This window comes from Phytophthora sojae (assembly GCF_000149755.1).
Source record: "Phytophthora sojae unplaced genomic scaffold PHYSOscaffold_12, whole genome shotgun sequence".
Classification (NCBI taxonomy): domain Eukaryota; phylum Oomycota; class Peronosporomycetes; order Peronosporales; family Peronosporaceae; genus Phytophthora; species Phytophthora sojae.
In genome coordinates this window covers 46,235-68,121 of record NW_009258126.1, presented here as the reverse complement: position 1 = coordinate 68,121, position 21,887 = coordinate 46,235, and the positions used below count along the sequence as shown (strand labels likewise).

The 21,887-nt window shown below is 55.5% G+C and overlaps 9 protein-coding genes across 9 annotated transcripts; 5 read left to right on the top strand and 4 right to left on the bottom strand.

The window, feature by feature from the left end:
- Positions 1-51: 51 nt before the first annotated feature.
- PHYSODRAFT_550155 (hypothetical protein) lies at positions 52-4,358 on the bottom strand. Its single transcript, XM_009538461.1, has 3 exons — positions 4,312-4,358; positions 3,392-4,221; positions 52-3,148 (listed from the first exon to the last, which is right to left on the bottom strand). Exons 1-3 carry the CDS (start codon positions 4,335-4,337, stop codon positions 105-107), a joined length of 3,900 nt encoding a protein of 1,299 aa, XP_009536756.1. The 5' UTR covers positions 4,338-4,358; the 3' UTR covers positions 52-104.
- Positions 4,359-4,774: 416 nt separating this feature from the next.
- PHYSODRAFT_528635 (hypothetical protein) lies at positions 4,775-5,005 on the top strand (the record flags this gene model as incomplete). The annotated part of the gene is made up of 1 exon (XM_009538460.1): positions 4,775-5,005. One exon carries the CDS (start codon positions 4,775-4,777, stop codon positions 5,003-5,005), a length of 231 nt encoding a protein of 76 aa, XP_009536755.1.
- Positions 5,006-5,595: 590 nt separating this feature from the next.
- On the bottom strand, positions 5,596-6,280 carry PHYSODRAFT_362173 (hypothetical protein; the record flags this gene model as incomplete). The annotated part of the gene is made up of 1 exon (XM_009538459.1): positions 5,596-6,280. The coding sequence occupies one exon, from the start codon at positions 6,278-6,280 to the stop codon at positions 5,672-5,674; it is 609 nt and encodes a 202-aa protein (XP_009536754.1). The 3' UTR covers positions 5,596-5,671.
- Positions 6,281-9,579: 3,299 nt separating this feature from the next.
- Positions 9,580-10,677, top strand: PHYSODRAFT_319165 (hypothetical protein; the record flags this gene model as incomplete). The annotated part of the gene is made up of 1 exon (XM_009538458.1): positions 9,580-10,677. One exon carries the CDS (start codon positions 9,580-9,582, stop codon positions 10,675-10,677), a length of 1,098 nt encoding a protein of 365 aa, XP_009536753.1.
- A 1,495-nt stretch (positions 10,678-12,172) lies between these two features.
- On the top strand, positions 12,173-12,850 carry PHYSODRAFT_446131 (hypothetical protein; the record flags this gene model as incomplete). Its single annotated transcript, XM_009538457.1, has 2 exons — positions 12,173-12,409; positions 12,500-12,850. Coding segments are annotated over 2 exons (588 nt in total), but the record flags the coding sequence as incomplete, so codon positions are not given.
- An 818-nt stretch (positions 12,851-13,668) lies between these two features.
- Positions 13,669-14,209, bottom strand: PHYSODRAFT_340315 (hypothetical protein; the record flags this gene model as incomplete). The annotated part of the gene is made up of 3 exons (XM_009538456.1): positions 13,669-13,907; positions 13,989-14,071; positions 14,124-14,209. 3 exons carry the CDS (start codon positions 14,207-14,209, stop codon positions 13,669-13,671), a joined length of 408 nt encoding a protein of 135 aa, XP_009536751.1.
- A 35-nt stretch (positions 14,210-14,244) lies between these two features.
- PHYSODRAFT_262753 (hypothetical protein) lies at positions 14,245-15,100 on the bottom strand (the record flags this gene model as incomplete). Its single annotated transcript, XM_009538455.1, has 4 exons — positions 14,245-14,376; positions 14,399-14,638; positions 14,678-14,791; positions 14,864-15,100. 4 exons carry the CDS (start codon positions 15,098-15,100, stop codon positions 14,245-14,247), a joined length of 723 nt encoding a protein of 240 aa, XP_009536750.1.
- A 986-nt stretch (positions 15,101-16,086) lies between these two features.
- Positions 16,087-16,659, top strand: PHYSODRAFT_306425 (hypothetical protein; the record flags this gene model as incomplete). Its single annotated transcript, XM_009538454.1, has 1 exon — positions 16,087-16,659. One exon carries the CDS (start codon positions 16,087-16,089, stop codon positions 16,657-16,659), a length of 573 nt encoding a protein of 190 aa, XP_009536749.1.
- A 2,162-nt stretch (positions 16,660-18,821) lies between these two features.
- PHYSODRAFT_306424 (hypothetical protein) lies at positions 18,822-20,367 on the top strand (the record flags this gene model as incomplete). Its single annotated transcript, XM_009538453.1, has 3 exons — positions 18,822-19,122; positions 19,216-19,811; positions 20,098-20,367. The coding sequence occupies 3 exons, from the start codon at positions 18,822-18,824 to the stop codon at positions 20,365-20,367; spliced, it is 1,167 nt and encodes a 388-aa protein (XP_009536748.1).
- Between the last annotated feature and the right edge of the window lie 1,520 nt (positions 20,368-21,887).

The window sequence follows — 21,887 nt, the reverse complement described above, 5'->3', positions numbered from 1 at the left end:
GTCTGTATGGATAGAAAGGATTGATTCGCACATGACGTTGTAAGCTAAATCGAAATACACAATTGAGTCTTCTCCATTCGATCCAAGCCCTGCATATACAGCACCTAACCGTCCACGGCACGACCAATAGGGGGGAATACTTCTCCCGACCTGCTGCCTGTACTACTGATCGCCAGCTTGTCCTCCAGCGCCTTCACAGCCCGGCGTAGCTCTTCGATTTCAACTCGCTGCCTGGCAATCAGCACATCCGGATCCCCACCCACCGCTTCCAGCGCCGCAGCCAACGTCCTGCTGCCGTGGGTCTTCTCTTGGTTCATGGCTGAGGCTCCTAGACTAGCAGTCGCCATAGTAGCCCGCTCCATTTGAAGATTGTTCTTGGCAGCTATGAGGGCGCTGCGAAGGTCGTTGATCTCGCGGATGAGAAGCATATTGTCAGAGGTTGCTCGCAGATTCTCGCGCTGGTGCTCTTGCGCGTCAGCCGCATACTTGCGCTTGAGAACGTGAACTGACTTCTCCAGGTACTGCTTCTGTCGCGCATACTCGAGCTGGATTTCAGCTTCGACGTCGCCCCCAGAGCCTGCATTGGTTGAACCGAAGCCGCCGGGTCCATCGTCGGTGGTCACATACTTATTGTAAAGCTGTGCCACCTGGAGCGCCAGCTCTTTGGGTGACTGCAGGTGGCGCACGCATTCGTGTAGATCGCAGCGAAAGCGTCTCATTGACGTTTGCTGGTCGCTCAGAACTTGCCGGTGTCCTGCAATGGACTTCTGCAAAGTGTTGATGCGCTGCCGCTGCTCGCCAATGAGCACATCCAGCTGAGCGTTGCTTTTGTGGAAAAGCTCCAGCTCCTGGTCCATCTCTTTGATCTGAGCTTTCATGTCAGCGATCTCGTTCTCGCGCGGCTCGATAGCACGCTTCAACTCCTTAATTTTGTAGTCCAGCACGAACTTGAATTTCTCCAGCTCCTGGTTCTTCTTCTTGAGGTCGTAGATTCTCTTTTCTTTCTCGCCAATGGTTTCGTCGCGGGCGCGAATCTCGCGCTTTAATGCCTGGATCTCCTTCTCCAGTTGCTTGATGGCTTCGATCAGCTCTTTCTCCTTCTCAAGCAGTAGTTTGATTTGGTCGCGTTGGTCTTCGATATCCTTCTGTAGCGCAGAAAACTTTTTCTTCATGATGCCATTTTCCCCTTTAAACCGCAGCGTAGCCTCGCGTTCAGCCTGTAACTTATCTTCGTACTTCGTTTTGAGCGCCTCGATTTCTTCGTCCACGTCGGCTTCGACCTGTGCCACGGTCTCGCGGTACTCCCGACCTAGCTCGTCCTTCTCCTCTTCCATCTGCATTCGCAGCTGACGATCTTCGTTCAACCGCTGCTCAAAATCTTCAGTGACGTCGGCCACATATTTATCGTGTGTAGTCACAAGACGCTGCTGTTCACTTTTCCAATGGAGGCACTGCGCCTCACGCTGGGTCAGCACCTCTTGGTATCGTTCAACTTCTTTCATAATCTTTTGCTGATATGTCGCCTCGGTCTCCTGCATTTGCTGCAGGTGATGCTCCTCCAGTTGCTTAATCTTTTCTTCGTACTCCATTTCAATGTCGTTCTTGTCCTCTCTGAGCAGTTCGTACTTGTTTTTCTCAAGCTCAATTTCGTGCGTGAACTTCTCCGTTAGGTCTTTCAAATTCTCGTTGTACGTCATGTCCTTGAGACGCAGCTGATACTCGTTGTGGAGCATGAGTTCGTCCACCTTGTTCTTCAGCTCGAGCATCAGCGTATTTTTCTCTTCTAGGTCGGACTTGGTCACCAGAATCTCCTCCGAAAACGCCGCCATGCTACCTCCATGACCTCCGAAGCCGTCGTGATGATAGGAGCCGCCAGCAAACCCGCCACCAACGGATGCCGCAGATAACGAAATGTCGCCGTCTTTTCCAGTAGTGCGCGTGGGGCGTCCTTCCTTATCCCGCACCTCAAAGATACACACAGCGCCATCTTCTCCTGCAGCGAAGAGAAATTGGTCATCAAATGAGACCCGCAGCCGAGTAACAGGCGCGCTTAGACACTGGAATTCTGTGGATTCGCCTGTCAGTGGGAATTTGAACGCTCGAATTGCCCCCGGCCGATCGGGCTCAGCTCCAGCACCAAACAGCAGGCGTTGTGATCCAGACAGCACGAGTTGTCCCAATGTAGCATCACACAAAAATTCTTTGGTGAGTTGAGACGACGGTACTTCAATTTCTTTGAGCAATCGATCACCCCCAACAGCGTAAATTGCGGTGCCTTCGCGATTGCAGAGTGCTGAGTAGTAGGAGACTCCTTTTTGCACGAACTCGGCTTCGCGTTTTGCCTCATCAAGGTCCCAGTGATAAACAGCACCATCAAGACCCGCAGACACGATGCTCGAATCGTCAGCATTCCAGAAGAGACTGCGCACCTTGCCGTTGTGACCTCGAAGCGTGGCAACCAACTCTCCCGTGAAGAGTGAGAAGACTTGGATGGTATTGCCATTTACTGCCGCGAAGAGATGCCCACCTGTGCTGAACTGGCATTCACGACAGGCTTTTACGGGTAGCTCCTTGAAAGAGCGGATGTCGTCCATCAGGATATTGAGCAAACGCAGTTTGTCCGCAAAGCCGACGAGCAGGTGCAGCCCAGAAGGATGGCATGCTACACTGAAAGCTTCCTCGTTGAAACGCTTGGCAACCTCGCAGGTGCGGTCGATATAATTCCAGACTCGCACTGTCCGATCTAAGCCGCAGGTCACGAGGAGAGGCTTGCGCACGCACACATCCATGCCCGTCACATGTAGCAAACCACCGGGAATACCCCCGTTAGCTCCCCCCGGTGGCCCATTGCTGGTACTTGGGTCGCTCGGCTGATGAAAACTCGTTACCACGTACTCAACATCTTCGCTCTGAGTAATTGTAGAATCCGACGTAGCTACACCCGGCACTCCACCAACGCCCGCACCACTGACAGCGATTGAAGCTGATTCGTCTACCACCGGAGCGGTAGCTGGTGTACCGGAATGCACTCCTGATGTGTGAATCTGGTACGGAAATGTGAGTAGCTGCGCATTCGAAGTGGCGACGACAATGACATCTTCGTTGGGGCTCACTGCAATAGTCGCAACGTAACCAGATCCGGTGTCGACTCGTACAAGTCGCTGAAGCGTCAAAATCTCCGATGCATCCTCTAGAAAATGGTCCTCCTGGGGTACTGGGGATGATCCAGCCTCCTCCTCGGAATGCGCATTGGGCGATGTTGCATCTCCACTGTCACTTAAAACGACACTGAACATGGCCACTGTGTTATCGCTGAGTCCACATAGCAATCCCTTGGTGGTTGCAGTCAAGCTGTTTACTGCCTTCCCAGGCCCCGGGGACGCACTGAGACGCGTGACAAACTCGCCTCCATGAAAAAGCATCAGATCCCCCGCGGCGGAGCCTGCGACTAAGTAGTCGTCACGCTGCTTCAGCCAAGCATGGGCTAGGAACACGTGGGCCTCCATGCGAGGACTTGGCAACGGGCGAAAGGCTGTTTCGAGCACTCTGAAGAAGCGGACGAGACCAGCACCCGTGACGCACACCAATCCTGCGTCAACATCGCTAAACGAGCAAGCAGAGACCTGCGGCGGGGAAGCTGTAGCTGCCGTCGCCCCCGAGTTGTTTGCACCGGATCCCATGAGGTTGGCGTCGGACGGTGACGAGCTCAAGTGAGCCATGCTGCCACTGATCGTGTGCATCGTTGACTGACCTGCAAGCGCCAGCATCGCCGAGCTTGGAGATGCATGGGGCGCCATGACATGCAGTGGAGCCTTGACGCTGGCCACAGGCTTACCTTTGGACCAATTCCAGCACGTCAGCATCCAGTCGGGGGCCCCTCCTTGTGTGAGAAGGAGTTGGTTGTCGGCGCTAAAGGCCATGCTGACGTAGCTCCGGGCTTGTGCATCGGCCGAGCTCAGCACCTTGCGCTTCTTTAGCGTCTTGAGGTCGAAAATGCTCACGAGCGCTCGTTCGCTGCGCTCAGCAACGGCCAGGAAGCGACGACTTGGGGCCAGCGCTGTGGCGGTGACGCCCTCCGAGGCTTCAGTGCCGGCGATGAACTTCTGGCGCTTGTCGTCGAGGGAGCACACCACTATCTGGTGGCCTGCGGGATATGCCACAGTTTGGTCGTCGACGAAAGCCACGTTCGAGTGGACATCGGTTTTGAGTCCGAAGATGTGGCTGTTAGGCAGACGCAAAAAGAGAGAGCAGGAGCGGTGAGCGATGTGCGCCCAGCTCGAGCGATGGAGCAGATCAAGAAGAGCATCGTACCGAGGTATGAGGTTGACCGTCGTCATGGTGGCCCTCGAGCTCACAGCCGTGTGGAGTTTCGCTTGCCGTATGTGGGGAGGCGCGCCGAAGCGGTCCGAGAACATGGCTACATCGCTGCGGTTTCATTTCCTTGAGGGCGGACCGTCAAGAACACTACATGTACCGGAGGAGCTCCAAGGCTCGCGCGTTGTCGGGCATGGTGCCGGGGATCTCTTTCGCCTCTGCTCAACATGTTGAAGCTTTGGCTGGTGGGGGGAGAAGAGGCTGCGCGGGCGCGGGAAAATGAACCGCCCAGGATCTTACCCACACTCTGGTCCAACTGCTGCTAACTCACTGCAGGCCCGAGTCGGGGGCAGGACTTACGTACACAGTCTATTTTCGGTGATATCTTGGAGTTTGTATTGGCAGCCCATCACCCCACAATGTGACGACCTTCCCGCAGGACGGATGTCATCCGCGGGAAATGGCTTTGCTTCGCTGCGCTCCTGCGATAAAAAGATTCTCTCACCTGGCGAGAACAGTGCTCGGCTCGCTGGAATGCTCGTCGCTGGGCCCGCCTCCGCAAATACCGCGCGGCCCTGCTACGCGGGCACCCCGCGCGGGTTTGCTGCGGCTACGCTCCTCGCAACCGCGAGCCTCCGTTGGTCCTCTTCTATATCACATTCACCCCCCCCTCGACCCCCATCAAAAATGACTGGGTACGTAAGCACTCTCCCGAGTCGGGGCAATCGGCACTTCCTCTCTTTGTGCGTGCCTATCGCGGTGGCAATCGCGAGACAGCTGCGGCGGAAAACACCACCAAGTGATGATATGGCAGGTCTCTGCTCGCTCAAATCCGCGCCGCCATCCTCGGACTGGATCGAGATGTATCTATCAATGCGATGTGGAGTCGCCAGTCGAGCCCTTGGCCGCGCGTTGCCATTGGCCTGCGGCCGCTACAGCTCCATCTCGTTCCCACCCCGGACATAACCCATCGAAAGATGGGCGCTGAGCGCCTGGCCTCGGCCGCCAATGTATCGGCACATCGTGCCCGCAATCCTGCGGAAGATCTCTCGATTTGGAGACGCGAGCACGTGATGGCAGCGCACCGAGAGCAGCGGAATCCGCTCGAGGCTTGAGCGCAGCTGCAGAGGCGCGGTTGATGACCAGCCTCCTCCGGACCGAAGCCTTGATATCTTCCCCCCCGCCCGGCGACAGGGAAGCGAGGAGGAAAACTCAGCTCCGCCCGCCCACTTATGCGAACGAGAAAGAGGACGGATGACACGGAAGCAGGTACACTTGAGTGTGGCAGATATGGTATCGAGTTTGTATTTCCATAGTACTATAGTGCTAATAAATATTGAGCGCCGCCGCCATCGCCTCACAGCAGCTTGGGGTTGAAGACCGCCAGCCTCCGCCGCACGAGCTCGAAGACGCCGTTGCGACGGAAGAGGCAGCAGATCTCGAAGCGGGTCTTGTTGAGCAGGAGGCGCTCCTGCTTGAGCGCGGCGGACTGGCTCTGGAGCTGCTCGAACTGCTGCTCGTGGCTCGCGCGCGCGTCGCCCAGCACCTTGAGCAGCTTCTTCTCCTCCTGGCGCTCCTCGGCCATCTCGGCGAGCGCGGCGGCCACGTCGCTCACGGTGCGCACGTTGCCGGCCTCGAGCTCGCGCACGAACTCGTCGATGTCCTCGATGCGGTCGTGGCAGTCGTCGATGTCGTCGCTGTAGGACTCGACCTCCTCCTGCTCGTCCTCGAGCGCCAGCTCCAGGTCGCCCAGCTCCATCTCCACCTGGCGCAGGCGCGCCACCGTGGCCTTGAGCACCTGCACGAGCGCGTAGTTGGTCACCTTGACGAGGCGCCGCGAGGTCTGCTTGTCCATGGCCACCTTAATCTGCATAGCTGCCTTGTGTGTGTGTGTGTGTTTCTCTCTCTCTTCCTGAGTGTGCTCCGCGCGAGGGGAATCCCAAAATGAACTAGATTGCCATCTCATCGCACTGCGGCGCAGACCAGCCGAACCGCGGCGCCGGCCTCTGCACCTCGCTGAATGAAGTGGCCCAGATTATGCGGAGCCAGGCGGTTACGAATCCAGTCGCAAAATCATGCCGCGCCGAAACGTCGCGCCCATTTTCGACCAATGAGGGCACACAGATACACCGCCATTGGCCGAAAACCAGATCCACATGCTGCATTCTGATTGGTTAATCTCCGCTTCAAAAGGCAACTTCATCCACATGCAGGTCTTCATGGCGAGACATGGCAAGCGGGTCTCGGGCCGAGACCCTCGGCGACCGAGCTCCTCCGCGATGGGTCCGCCCTGCGACTGGGCCCAAAGGCGCGGGGTCAAGCTGAGAAACTTCGATCGCGGCACTGCCGCCGATGCTGCAGCCATCGGCGATCAGTTGCTCTCGAGCCGAAGGGGTTCCGCGGTGCATCTGATCTCTGGAAGGCTGCTGGGCACGGATCACGATAGGCACTTCCCGACAAGAAAGGCTCTGCATCGTCCCTGTGGCTGCTGCTGCCGCTGCTGCGGCAACTCAGAGCGCTCTGCGTCTGACACGGCACGCCAAGGCGCAGTTTGCAACGCTCACGCCTCGGTGATGGCGCGGCGCCATTTGTCCTCCGGCTTCGGCGGCGGAGACCACGAACCCCTGCCGGCCGATGAATCTTGCAGATGGGGGCTCGCCCTGTTCGGTGAAGTCGGTCGCAGGACGAGAACAGCAGGCGAGCGCCTGACCCGGGACGGGCGAAGCAAGTTGGGCGCCGCGTCGGGATCCAAGCCAGCATGGCTGCTGCGATGGCCGAGCCGCCATGTGGGCTCGCCTGTAGTGACCGCTCTTCTCCGCTTCAGCCAACTCTCGTGACGCCCCTGCCAGCAGAAACGAGGCGATTTCGCCATATTGGACACGCACGTCACCGAAAGGCGCAGGCTGCACCCGGCACCGGCGGCGCTGGATAAGACGGTCAGCTCAGCATTGTGCCGTTGAACGAGGCCGGCCGCGATCTTCAGGATCGGCACCGCGCGGCATGGCAACGCGTTTGTCTAGCCGAGACCTGTGATTGAGTGGGGGCGGTCATGCGCTCTGCGCTGCGCGTCAACAAGCGGCGGCGATACCTGTTACATGTAGTGCACGGCTCATTCAGTTGCTGGCAGCAAGTTGATGCTGCAGCAGCAGCAGCAGCCGCCACCACCATCACTTGTTGGCAGCATTGCGTTTAAGTTTTCGAGTCCGTACTGCATCTGTTGACGTTGACAAGCAGCGCCACGTCGTGTTGACCCCCCGACGACGACTGAGGACACCCCCTACGCACTCTACGCACCAAGTGGTCCTCGGGTGCGACTTTGCTGGCCACACTCGATAATCTCGAGTGTGGCCAGCAGACATCTCGAGTCGAGATGTCTGCTCGGCGCCTAACGATTGCAGACACGGCAGAACCAAGCTACATCTACTGTATAAGTACATCTTACTAGCAGGCTGCCGACGCCATGAAGCACTTCGGTGCGCTACATTGTGCGTGACTTACATGCCGCCACAGAGAGCGCAACGCGCGACAAGGGCTAGATCGTTGAGGCGGCATTTTCCTCAACGCCGCGCACGCGGGTGGCCGCCTTGTGCCCTTGATCCCCGGCTCGTGCGGGGCGGGAGATCGATCGAGCGCGCTGCGGAAATGCGCTGAAAGCAGCAGGGGGTGGATCGTGTGGCCGCAGGCAGCAAACTTGAAGGCGCGCTGACAGCGGAGACCGAAACAGGCTTTGCAGTTGTGCCATCGCCTGCTGGCCGGCCCAGCGGGAACCCCGCCACCTTGGTGCTCTTGAAGCAGACGCTATCTCGAGCCGGGCGATCGCTTGGCGCAAACTGGAGTTGCGTTAGCCCGAAAAGCAGACGGTTGGTCAAACAGCGGATAAGAGTGCCTTTAGACATCTCGGAAAAAAACATCAACCGAAGATCTCGAGATCGAGCTTCCCGCCGCGGCTTACAAGTACTTAAGTACCTGTCCAGCGGCGCGGAAGGAGTGGTGCATGCGGAAGTTGGTGCCAGCACATGAAACTTTCAGACGAAAAACGCTTGAAACTTTCAGCATTTCCTCAGATTCCGAAAATGGTACAGAGCGTCTTGCATTTGGCGGGCGCCACTTGCTGCAAGCCTTGCACCCTCGCGGCGCGTGACTACAGTTGCAGTCACACAATCGTTAAACCTCTATCCCCGCGAGAGTTCGTCGCCAAGCGATGAGTGCTTCGACCACGGCAGGACTTACGTACACAGTCTATTTTCGGTGATATCTTGGAGTTTGTATTGGCAGCCCATCACCCCACAATGTGACGACCTTCCCGCAGGACGGATGTCATCCGCGGGAAATGGCTTTGCTTCGCTGCGCTCCTGCGATAAAAAGATTCTCTCACCTGGCGAGAACAGTGCTCGGCTCGCTGGAATGCTCGTCGCTGGGCCCGCCTCCGCAAATACCGCGCGGCCCTGCTACGCGGGCCTCCGTTGGTCCTCTTCTATATCACATTCACCCCCCCTCGACTCCCATCAAAAAAGACTGTGTACGTAAGCACTCTCCTTCGAACACTGCAGCAAGCACACCGCGTCTCCGCACAGCAAATCGTGCGTGTTCATCACGCGCAATCGCGATCGTCTCCCTACAGCGGACCGACTTGGCAAAGCGGTCAGTCTGATTTCTTGGCCGGCTCAACTCGAGCCCCTCGAGCCTCGAGGCCCTCGGGTCGAGGGGCAGCACAGGAGACCAAGGCGCAAGGATTAATGCGCATGTAGTATTCTAACGATCATAAGCGCCGTGGAACGTTACCACGTCTCGAGACTCGAGCCCGTTGCCCAGACAGCTGCTTCATTTGGTGCCTGCTAAACTTTAGCCCTTTAGCCTAAAGGGCCACTCGACTCCAGCCACCTGTTGCAGCGCGCGCCCAACGTCACTGCTGCTCCCATCGCCACCAACCGCACCGAAACAAGTCTAGCTAGACTTGTTTCGGCTAGACTTCTGGGCGATAGAAAACGTAGAGCTGCTCTAAGCGTGTCAGCTCCATCGTGGGGCGGCCAACTGCTTTGGACTATGTTTGCAGCAAAGAGCTACTGTACATACCGGTCGGATCGTTAAGCTAGTGCGGCAGGCGTACTCATTTACGAGTTCGCTGATGTAGTTGACATGCGACTGGCACGTTGGTTGAAGTCTTTCGCAGCTTGCTATCCGATTGGCTCATGTCGGTTGTACCAAATTCAAGGTACAACCACTTCTCGCGCTCAAATTGGCAGGCTGACAACACTCCGTTGAACGATGGCTACGCCCACCCGAGTGCTGACGTTCAAGGGCCACCGCGAGTCGGTGAACGCGCTGCTGTGTGAGGAGGACGTGCACCCCAATGTGTTGGCGTCTGGAAGCGACGACGGCACCTGCCGCCTGTGGGACGTGCGCACCACGCGAGTGACCAAGTGCCTGAACGTCAAGAAAGCGCTGGGCACGGACGACGAGGACGAGAGCGCCGTCAACTCGCTCGCCTTCGGCAAGGCGACCGCAGGCGCGGAGAGCGCCTACATCTACGTGGCAGCAGGTACCAAGGTGCTGACCTTCGATGTGCGGCAGCCGGCGCTAATCGTGGACTGCGCGGACCGAGAGGTGTTTCAGCAGAACGAGGAGGAGATCAACGTGCTGTATCGGCACCCCGTCAAGAACGGCAAGTTCCTGTCGGTGCCCGACGACTCGGGGGACATCTGCGTGTACGATCTGGAGAGCCACCGCCTTTTCAAGACGCTGCGCGGCCAGCACACCAACATCTGCAGCGCTGCGCCCTTCCGTCCGAACGCCCCGTGGGACCTCGTGTCGGGCGGAATGGACGGCTTACTACTCTTCTGGGACTTCTCCCGGGGTCGAGTGAAGTTTAGCATCGACCTGAACACTGGCGTGAATGGACTCCGCGACGGTGCGACTGCGGATGGGGAAGGTAGCGCTCAGCAAATGTTCAACCCGCCGCTAGTGCACTCGCTGACGTTTGCATCGAATGGCAAGTCCTTCGCAGCTGGACTGGGAGACGCCAGCATCGCAGTTGTTGACTTTGGGTCGAAGCAGATCGTGCGCCGTCTAAAGCACCATAATGCTATGGTCTCTCAGGTTCACTTCCCTGCTTTTCGCCCCCAGGACAGGCTCGTATCCACCGCCAACGACGCGAAGGTGTGCGTGTGGGATTACCACGCAGCGCTTTCCCTTGATGCACAAAATGCTGGCAACGACGACGATCCTGCGGTACCCAACCCGTTCGTGGTTGCTGAATTCGGACTCAAGAGCAGCCCGAACGCTGTCACTACAACGAGCCAGCAAAGTTTGGTTGTCGTTGCCGACGTCTCGAAGGAGATATCGGCGTACACGATTATAAGTTAGATAGCATTCTTCTGTCTAGACAAACAGCTTTATAAAAGTGAGAGCTTCGCGTAGGATAGCTTAATGGCTCGTTACTCTCTCATTACAACCTTCGGGTTGTGAAGTACGTAGTCAGACCAGCATAGCCGTGCTTTACAAACTGTAGTACTGATATTAGAGCTGCATCTTGGCTGAGTAAGCGGAACTGCTGGCAGGTTTGTCCCTGCAAGCTGCAGTACATCACGGGCATCTACCTGTCGTGCAGTGGCTGTACACACGCTGCAATCGCAGGTATCGCCGACTTGCGCTGGACGATATTAATAATACCAAGAAGTCTGGTCATTCGGGTTAGAGTTGTTATGCTGCTAAAATGAGTTAATAGCTATGATTGCAAACAATGTTTTTAACGTTTAATACGTTAAATATTTTCTGCGAGAGGAAAAATGGTGCGGTCACTTTCGTAATTATCGAGGTACTTATCCCCTTGAAGTTGACCTTCACACACTCCACTTTTAAGCGCTTCGAATACCTCGATGTGGGCCGCGCTTAAGGCTTCCCGCGCTGTCTGACCGAGTGCAGGGGAATGCTTCCAATGGCATACAGTGTAGACTTTAGGTTGCTCGACCACATCCACCATCTTCTCCTTACTCGTACGCTGCGCGTAGCACGTCTCGAAATCCCCGCAAGTCTTTGCTTCACAAGTCAACTTCCTACGGGCTACACAAGTCCTCTACAACTGGGCCGCGACTCCGATGGGCCGCATGGACGACCCTGTATGGGGCGAGTTCGATGTCGTCGTCCCGAAGTCCAAGCCGACGAAGCCCCACCCCGATGTGTCGCGCCGTCACTGCGGTGCATTGATCAGGAATGCCCAGCCCGGCCGTCATCTCTATCCACATATCCACTTCTGCTCCAGAGCCCCAGCGACAACGAACGCCACCTGGGCAACGTACGACGCGCAGAAGAAGCGTAAGGCAAGGCCTGGGATGTTTTCGCCGTCGAAGAGCCGTCGCACAAGCTACAGTGGCTCTCCAGCAACAAATTCCCCAATCGTACTCAGCAAGGAGGAGGAATCAAGCATTCATCTGGACATCGCGATGGTCTTCTACACTGCTGGAATCCCGTTCCGCGCGATCGAGAATGCGTACATGTGCAAGCTGTTTAAGCGTCTGACTCCTGCGTTGAAGCTCCCAACCCGGCAGGCGCTAGCGACCACCCTGCTCGTTAAAGCCTATGAACTGGAGAAGGCCAACCTGGCTGAGCTTCTTTCAAAGCAAACGTTATGGTTATCATCACTGACGGCTGGTCCAACGTAAACCGCGAGAGTATCGTGAACTACGTGTTGTGGTCACCCGTCATGCGTCCAATGATGTGGTCGTCGGGTACTACGGGTTCTGAGGCACACACGGGGGACTACATGGCATCGGAGCTTCTGCGAGTCATTGCTGAGGTAGAAGGCGTGGCCGGCGCTGGCAAAGTCTCCGCCATTGTGTCGGACAACGCAGCCAACATGAAAAAGGCTGGCCGACTGGTTGAAGCTAAGCACCCAAACATGGTCTTCAACGGATGCTCGGCGCACGCCATGAACCTGCTCCTGAAGGATATCTTCAAGATCAAGTTGTTTGGAGACGTGCTGAAGAAGGCCATCAAGATCGTCAAGTTTGTGCGCGCTAGACACCTGCTGCTCGATCAAGTTCGGCGTTACCGGCGCCAGCTACAAAAAGCAAGAAGGGCAGGCGAGTTAGCGGTCCCTGTGTCAACGAGATGGTACGCTCAAGAAAAATGCATCAAGAGCGTCGTTCGCAACAAAACAACGCTGAAGGCAGCTTTGGCGGACTCGGAGCTTATGAAGCACTACACGGACAAAGAGAGTCAGGTGAAGCTGGACGAAGTTCAAGGTATTGTCAACGATAAGCAGTTTTGGATCAAGGCGAAGGTTGTCGTTCGGCTGACGAAACCGGTTACACGAGCACTAGCTGTCCTGGAGACGGATGCTTGTTCGAACTCAATGATCCTGCACGAGTTTCTTCGGCTGTATCAGGCGCCAGAGTACACTGAAGGTATCGCAGCTTTAGCCGGCAGCTCCGTCCAAGATGAAATTCGCAAGCTGACTGCTAGTCGATGGGACTTCATTCGTCCACCGTCCGATTCCACGACGGTTGCATACCTGCTGGATCCGTCCAAGGACATCTCTAACTTACCGAGTGGTAGCCTTGACGGCAGTGGTGGTGTCGGATCGAGCGGAGACAGTTCTGACGGAAGCTGCCCTATCAACGAAGCTATACCCGACCCTCAAGACAGTCCGCTTCGTAAGGCGGTACGCTCCGCTGTAAAGCTTGCCGAGCGTTTTGGCCTCCCACCCGACGTGAGCTCAGCTCAGTTTCGCGCATCGCTGCTATCTTTTGTAAAGACGAAGAAGAACTGGACTGCTGCTCAGAGGGAGGCTGCTAGTGAGGACTCACCACTGGACTGGTGGACACTCGACGACCAATTTCCTGTTCTTCACAAGTTCGAAGAGAAAATTTTGAGCATCCCGACTTCGTCTGCAGCAAGTGAGCGCCTGTGGAGTGTGCAAGGATTTACATACAGCAAGCTTTGAAACCGCCTCAAGGTCGCAACAGTCGAGAAGTTGTTGTCCATCTACACAAACAACGGAGATGCGAAACCAACTCGACTGCCATTGTACAAGACTTCTCGTCGGCCGATAGAACTCGATAGCGACAGTGACAGCGACAGTGACGAGCAAGAAGCTGAAGATTCTCTGTTTGACATTAACGACATGGAGTTCGAGTATCTCTTGGACGCAGTCGTGAGTGTGGACATTTCGCAGTAATCGATTTCTTTAGTCCTTGCCTTCACAACAATAAACGCTTTGCTTCTGAGCGTAAGGCGCACTAACGTTCACAATATAACACACGCTTTGCTAACACACACTGATATCACATGTAGAGTGCTATTCTAGATTAAGATTTCAAATGTAATCCACAGCAATGACGCAAGCCAACACCCCCACTACTGAGCCGATTCCATGATACAGCTGCAGACGGTGGAGTAGCGAGGTGTCGGGCAGGGCACACACCTTCTTCTGCGTTTACGAATACTCGCGCCCAGCAACGTCTGCGTCGTGGCCATTGACAACAACGAATTGAGCACCCCCGTCCGCGCGTTGTACACCGCGTGGCTGTTGTCGGGCAATGAGAAGCCGAGAAGCGTTGATTCACTTGAGCGCCAGTCCGCGACTCGAACGGCACCTTGCACTTCTTCAAAGTCCTCTCAAGGAGGACGAGGCCGTCCAGCCGGCCGAACGCGAAGACACCTCTTCTCGATCGCACAGCACAGCTGCAGCGACGTCAGATACAGCTCTGTGTCCGTGTCGTTGGGGAAGGCCACGCGGAAGGTGCGATTGGTGCCGTGGCTCGAGCCCTTGTCATGCATCAGCTCATAAATGCTCCAGCAGCAGCTCGCACTTGCCTTCTTTCGTGGCGTCGTAGGCAGCCGCACTGCCAATGAGGCCGGCACCGACCGTCACGCGGTCGTACAGTGGAGTCGCCATCACGACGCAAATCGGGGAATGGCACGAGCTGCATTTCAAGCGCGTTGGAAGTCCTGTCGATCCACGCCCGCCAGTCGAAGCTCCGCGGCCAGCGCCGCCTCCGCGAGCGCCTCAGGCGTGATGTCCGCTGTGAACTGCACCACGTCAGGGGGGTAGCACTTCCCACACTACGCCCACGTGCGTACTAACCACGGAAAGCTCGTATTTCGTAGCCTCCAGAATCGTGAAGTAGAGGCTCTCTTGGCCAGCGAGCTGTCGGTTGAGGAAGATGTGGTCTTGACACAGTACGTCGCGCACTTTGAAGCCGGGCACGGCGCCGTAGAGCGTCACGCAGTAGTGCCGTCGGTGCTTCTCCAGCATCTCCTCGAGCAGCAGCCGTGTAAACCCACTCTCGAGCCCCTCGCGTAATGACGCACGCAGCACGAGGTTCTAGCGACACGTGTGCGAGATTCCGATGGCCGTGTTCACCGAGAACACGAGGAAATTTATGATCTTGTTGAGAAGGACGCTGGCAGCGTCCACGAAGCCGAAGAGCGAGTGATCCGTGTACACGGTCTTGACGTCCAGGTCCAGCGCTTTGGTCTACAGCAGACACTCGTGCATGAGGGTGAGCGTGGCCTGGTGGCCATGCACGATCCGCACCTACTCGCGGACGCGGATGGCCCGGAACAGCGCCAAGTGGCCCACGAACGTCATGTACGTCACGATGTCCAGCAAGTGCATCACCGGCAGGTAGTACAGCTTGTCATGTAACGCACGCCCGCGCGCTGAGTGGGGTGTTGGCGGCGCCGTCGGGGCCACTCTGACCTTGGGTCCGGGAACGGCATACGTGAGCAGGATGACATTGTGGCCGCCGCGCAGCAGGCACTGCGAGAGCGATCGGATGGGCATCTCCACGCCGACCAGGAGCGGGAAGAAGTCGCAGCACAGCCGCCGCACCGTAGTCCAGCATGAGTAGCGAGAAATCTTTCAGCAGCAGCAGCAGCGTACCAAACAGCATGTTCAGCACTGTTAGAGCGTGCTGACGCCGCCACGAGAGCGCGATGTCCAGCACGGGCGAGAATGCACTGTCCAAACCAGACTAGAGCCATCTCCACGTAGCGTTCACGCGTGGCGCTGATGATCACCTTGGCACAGTCGCTGTGCCCACGGCGGCGGTGCCCCCAAGCACGGTCCTTCGGTCTGGCCATCCACAGATCTCAGCCCCACCTCCTTCATCTCGGCCAACTCCGTGCCTTGGGGGGGGGCAGCACGTAGTGCAACGGGTACTGCGCGAAGATGGCGCTAGCCGCAGATGGTAGAGTCGTCGTCGTCCAGGTCAGGATCGAGGGGGCGGCGTCCACGTCGGGATCAGAGGTGACGTCGTAAGGCCGCGTCGCCGACGTACGTCTGCACCGAAGACGATAGCCCTTGGCGCGCTGGTTCTGCGTCAGGTCCTCGCGGGGCTTGCTTCACGTGGCTTTGAGCTTGGGCGGCCGTGGTCCAGCTGCAATCCTCTCCGGGACATACGAGCGTGTGGGTCTCAGTTCCGAGGAACAGGAACTCGGCGTTGAACGTAGCCACCTTCAGCTGCGACTTGTTGGGGCGACGATCACCAGGGCTGCTAGGGGCAGTAGCACATGCCGCAAAGGCGGCGTCGGCCGAGATTGCAAGGAAACTAGCAGCAGCAGCGAAGGCAGCGGGTACGGCTTTTTTCCGCGTGATTTTGCTGTTTTCCGCGTGTGGAGTTTTAGCCTAGGTTTTCCGCGTTTTCGCGCGTGGATCGAAGGTTTCTCGTGAGCAGGTTTTCCGCGTGGGGGCTGGGAGATGCTGTATTCTAGGTCATAGTTTCAGCTTTAAAAGGCTCATGATATCTTTAAATGGAGCCTTTCGCATCGATGGTTACTTTTAGCCCACTTTCTCTTCTTGCTGGTCTTGAACTTCGCGACTCCGTTGGGCTCACAGCCAGTATCGGCGCTTCTGTTGTAGTCCAGCGACCAGGTCAACTCATGGCGTCGGCCGACAGTGATGACGAGTTCGTGGCTGATAGTGACTCGTCTTACGACTTCAACGTTGTGTCGTCGCCACGCTGGGCCGACAGGGGGTCAACCAGTGACGATGGGGACGTGCATCGTCAGGAGTCCAATACAGCTATGGCTACATCATCCAGTACAGCTATGGCTCCATCGTCCAATACGGCTATTATTCCAGCTATGGCTGCATCGTTCGATACAGCGCCAATCGTCTGGAAGACAGCTCATAGTTTGGGTGTATTCTCGTCGCGCAAGGAGGCAAGGATTCAGCGGAGCGAGCTCGATTTAAGCAGAAGCATAATTACAAGACTGTCACCAAGACTATCACGCAGTTCAATTGCAGCTCTCATGACCGATGTGGTCGCAAGGCTCGGATTCTGGCTCCGAAGACCGGACCCCGAGTATTTGAGGTGGTGGTGGGCGGATCTCACAAAATAGCCACTGCAGAAAACCCTCGGACTGGAATTGACAAAAGGTTCGAAGTGGAATGCGACAACCTTCTACTTGGTGCGGCACCGGCGCAGTGCTTAAGCCGTTCTGAAGTTCCCGGTCCCAAGTCCCGGGACGAAATAAAGCGATTTGATTGGCTTTCAGAAAGCGGGCTAGGTTTATTTCCGAGCTCGTTTTGTCCCGGTCGGGACGTGGGACTTTCGCCCTAGCTACTTCATTTCTGCACTAATGCGCGCCAAGTGTGCACCACTTTGTCACGTTTCGAAAGGGCTATCTGACCATGTTCTTCTTTCACCGTAATTCGCGGTAGTTCCCGAGAGTTAGGGGCTTAAAAAATGCTTACAATTATCAAGTTTGACGGACGAGGGGTTCGTCCCCAGCTCCCGGGAACTTAAGAACGCGCCTTAGTAATTCTTAACGAGCGATACGTCCACCAACCAGACCTGCTTGATATCCTACCCGACACAGACCAGCTTCGCAACAGAAACTTCGTCCTCAAAGATCAAGGCCGTTTCGACATTAAAACGTTGGCAGAAGTTAGCCTTTGGGCTTCTCAAAAAATGTGTGAGTCGGTCGATCGGTTTGCCATGGGCGGTGAAAGTCCCGCGTTTGTTGAATTTCGGCAACTGTCCGCTGCGTACCAAGTTGAACTACTAGTGTTACACACTTTTCAAGAGCCTTGCCAAACAAAGAGTTTTCTCTCGGGATTGTTTTCACAAGCCGCCGTCTTTTTCGCAAGGCACTTGCTGCTGCACCCGTCCACCATATGGAAAACTAGGCTGTGACGAGACTATTGTACCCGTTTGCGCCCGACCACGACCGTCAAGAACCGACCAAAACTGAAGCAAGTTGTATACTCCATGTATAGACCAGTTAGATGAAGAATGTTCGAGAAGGCCCAATGCCGACCACCAAAGCGACTAAGCACTTGTTGCTTGATGTTAAAGAGGGTAGGACACTCTCACGTTGGCTCTCGCCTGTGGACTTAGCAACGGCACTTCGAGGGGCGCTGCTGCGCGACCTGCCCCACCCCCTCGAGCCTTACGCTAAGTCCTCGGCTCGACCAGGCGAGGTATCTGGATTAGATAGAAACTCCTACTTAGGCATACCTTCCGGCCCACGCGCCGAACATTGCAGACCTATGCTTTGCTTCGGTTGCAAATGGTCTCTCTGAGGCCTCTAAGTGAAATGACTAAGTGCATAGCTTACGGGGAGCGAATTTTCGAACAGTACAGGACACTACACATCTCGGACAGTCCATTACATTGTTTTTTTCATCGTTCTCTTACGTTAACTCCTACCAACAGCTCGCAAGATTCTTGTGGCCACGCCACGAGCTGTAGTCTTGTACAGGTAAACAACTTGAGCGCATGCGTTGACCTAGCCAAGCAAACAACAAACATCACCACCGGTACCCGACTGAGAATACCGTCACCCGTCACCGTACCCGACTGCCCGACTGGAAGCTTATTTTCCCCGACTGATACCGCTGTACCCGACTGACGATAGCCCCGCCCTCGAACTGATCCCAAACGCTGAAGTCTCACGCATTCTGCTTGCGCTCTTTCGCTTGTTCTCCTGGTAAAGCTGTTTGAAAGCGGAGCAGGAAGTGCCTTCTGACTCCGCCGGTTAAAGCTGGCCGCTGCGCGTACAGACACGAGTATGAATACACCAAGTGATGCATAGATCTCCCCCGAACAGTTACTTGCCTGACAGGACTGAGAGGTGGCCTGATGCTCGTGCATCTCTTCAAACGCGCGCAGGGAGGAAGGGGGGGGGGGCTCTGACGCCTTTTGTGTTGCGCCGACCGCAGTCTTGCCAGCCAGCCAGGGAGCGCTCCACGTCATCGTCGCCACGAGGTGTCGCTGCAGCACCACTAGGCGCTACCGGTAGTCGTCGACATCATGCGCATGCTTGTACGGCCAACAGGGCGACCGCGCGGCGGGGGGGGGATTCATGCGTGTGGCGGCTCGCCGCAGTTTTAGGAATGAGTCGAAAGTATACCGCGTATACGAAGTTCGGATGGAGGCCAGAAGCGTGGTTAGGTTATTAGTGCGGACAATTCAATAGATGACTCCAGTGGACGGGTGCAGCAACCACTCTCTTTTCGCAATTTGATACTTGCTCGAGAGGGGCATCGCCACCATGGTATGGTTGCATCAGGTGATGGCACGTATCGACTTCATCACGGTGGCTGGACTCTCGTCCGAGCCGAGACGACACCTGCCTACGATCGGTTCTTTGGAGTAATCAAACGATGCTGCAACGATTTCTTAGGCTGGAATCCGAGATTTCAGTTTGGAACCCTAGATCATGCCGACTGCATCGCCGCAGCGTACAAGAAGCATTGGCAGGATATCATGCTACTTAGCTGCTGGCCCCATCTTAGTACCAACTTGACGAAAAAGATTGCGTTGCTGAACAACAGAGAGCAAAACGAAAGCAACGTGCGTGAGCAAGTGAACTATCTTCAGAAAGCGCGGTGTCCCGGCCAATTTCGTGCTCTTTCGACTCTCGTCCTTAAGAACTGAATCAAACTCAAAGAAAAAGCCTTCGCCGCCTGGTTCAAGGAGGAGTATTTAGCACCAGACTGGAAGTATTGGTATTACTCTGCCAGTAAATCACCTGGCGTTACTCCAAACCAGAATCCCGTGGAAGCGCATAATCGGGATATTGAACGCGTTGTGGGTCTCGACAAGTATGCGGCAACAGAAGTCGTCCTTCGTACCACCCTTCCCAGACTTTTAGCTTACTTCGGATCAGCGCGGGATCGAAAAGGCAGCAGACTGCCTCGCCCTGAGATCAAACCATATTCATCAGGGCCTGTATTCATTGAATGTGCGCGCAAGGCCATGATTTTAGCGAACTCAGAGAACTACTGTGAAGTGGAAAAGAACGACAATGTCGTGGGACTGCTGTTTAACACGCGCAAGTATTTGGTCGGCGATACGAATATCCAACCAACACGTGTCGACGAAGACAGAGTTGCTATGTTCAAAGCATCGCTGCGTGGAGCATCAGTCAGTCAGGAGATCGTTGAGAACGTGTATCCTCGCTACTTATCCCTCCATTTGGTTCGCATTCAAGCGAACTTGCCGTTTAAGCACAGTTGGGATTCCCCGAATTGGCCGGAGTCTGAGGTATGGTCTAACACTGTTTTGTTTAAGCAAAAACCTCACTTTGTAATAACTAATCTTTTGGTGGGCAACGATATTTTAGATACTGCGTATCAGAAAGAAGTATCGCTGCGACTGTAAGGCATTTTATGTGTCTGGATGGCTGTGCGCTCACATATTGGCTACACTGAATATCCGGGATGGCTTCAATTTGGAGGTTCTGGTGAAGTCGATCCCAGCACGGAAGCCCCCAGGTCGCCCTCGCAAGCAACCAAGGGCGGGGCAGCATGATACGACGTACACAGGCCAGAACGCAATCCCTAAACTATTGACCAAACTGGCCGCCAAGCCAGGATTCCCAACGAACTGGAAGGTTCTTGTTCCTCTGGAGATTGAAGACGAGAGCGGCACGGTGTCTAGAAACTTTGATGGGGTGGTACGACCTTGGTTTACTAGAGACGGCAACTACTACTGGGAGATTGATTTTCCGGACGAAGAGGTTTCGACGGAGCCGTATGACATTCAAGAACTCGCGCATGTCCTAAATTTCACCGCTCGGTCGGGCTATTCTTTTGTCTGATTTGATGCGGTGCGGGGTTTAGTTTGATACCTTTCATGCGCAACAAAACATTAATACATTTTTCTTTGGTTGCATTGCACGATGACGTTGCTCATTATGCGAATGATAGCAAGTGTGTGTAGTAACAAAATGTCACACGCTAAAAATCTCATCACACGCTAAAAACCATCAAATCACACGCGGAAAACCCGAATTTCGCACGCGGAAAAAACCGCCACTCGAAGGCAGCAGGAAGCTTGAAGAGTGCGAAGGTGGAGCGAGTGCGCTTGATCGATCCAATTCGGGAGTGAGGACTCCTCACTGAGGAGTTGCCAAGTGCTTGTGATTGAGCTAGTGCGGGCGAATAGTTGCGGTCTACGGGAACCCCCATGCACGTTTGAATGCCAGGCCCCAGCGAACCAGATTGAAGTTTGCACCTTGGGGATGACGAGCTGTTTGGCCCAAACGAGCATCACATGTTGTAGGTCAAGTGCCTGCAGCAGTGAATGCAAGAAGATAGCATGATGTCGAGCGCGTCGGCACTGGGATTCGCAAACTCTACAAATTGCCCTTCTGACCAAGTACATGTTCTGACTGTCCGCAGGCATTCATTGTTCTCATGTAAAGCCCCACAGCTTCAAGTTGGGATTGCTTACCGTAGAAGATGACCACAGCGGTTGCACGAATATGAATCTACAGTTCCACTTTCACACAGCAAAACATCACCACTTTCCCGTCGGACCAGCTGTGATATCTGGCAGCGTAAGAAGCAGTAGGAAGCGTCGAAGCCGAAGACTGTGCAGAATCTGCATCTGCACTGCAGATGCAGGTAAAACAGAAAATGATGCATTAGACCGAAGACTTATCGGACTGACAAGTAGAACTAAATGCAGGCGATCTGTCTACAGGGAGCCTAGAGGAAGATCGTCAATGTGATGGGAATCTCGCGTGCATCGAACCAATCGCTGTTCCGTGCATGTGCTTCTGCTCCAGTGTTCGAGATGCAGCAGGACTCCAGCGAATCGTAAACAAGTACGCGTGGCAGCAGCCACTCAGATATTACAACCTCCCCGAGTTGAGCTGGCGCTGGCGGTTGTCGAAGGCGTTCTGGAACTGCTGCCAGTGTGAAAGGCGACGAAGTTTTTGGACGGGTTCCCAGGAGTTTTGTGATTCAGGTAGATCCAGCCACTTGACTAGATACTGAAGTTTGCCTTTGCATGTAGCAGTTTTTCGGCGACGTAAATGCGGTTGCCGTGGGTGTCGTAGATAGCAGGAGAAGCTTTCGAGAGAGATCGATTCGCGAAGTATGGCGGATTCTCGATAGACAATTTCAGCTGGTCAATGTTAAAAGCTGGGTGACGCCGCTGTAGAACCACAATTTCCTCGCGTGCACGAACAAACTGTGCATGCGGTCCAGAAACTTCTTCCTGCATTCGAATTGCTGCTGCTGGCTGCCTTCCTGTGTCCAGTTGAAAAGGAGAAACTCGGGTAGAGGAGTGAATTGCGGTGGCGTGGGCATATTCCACCGTCGGCAAAACTGC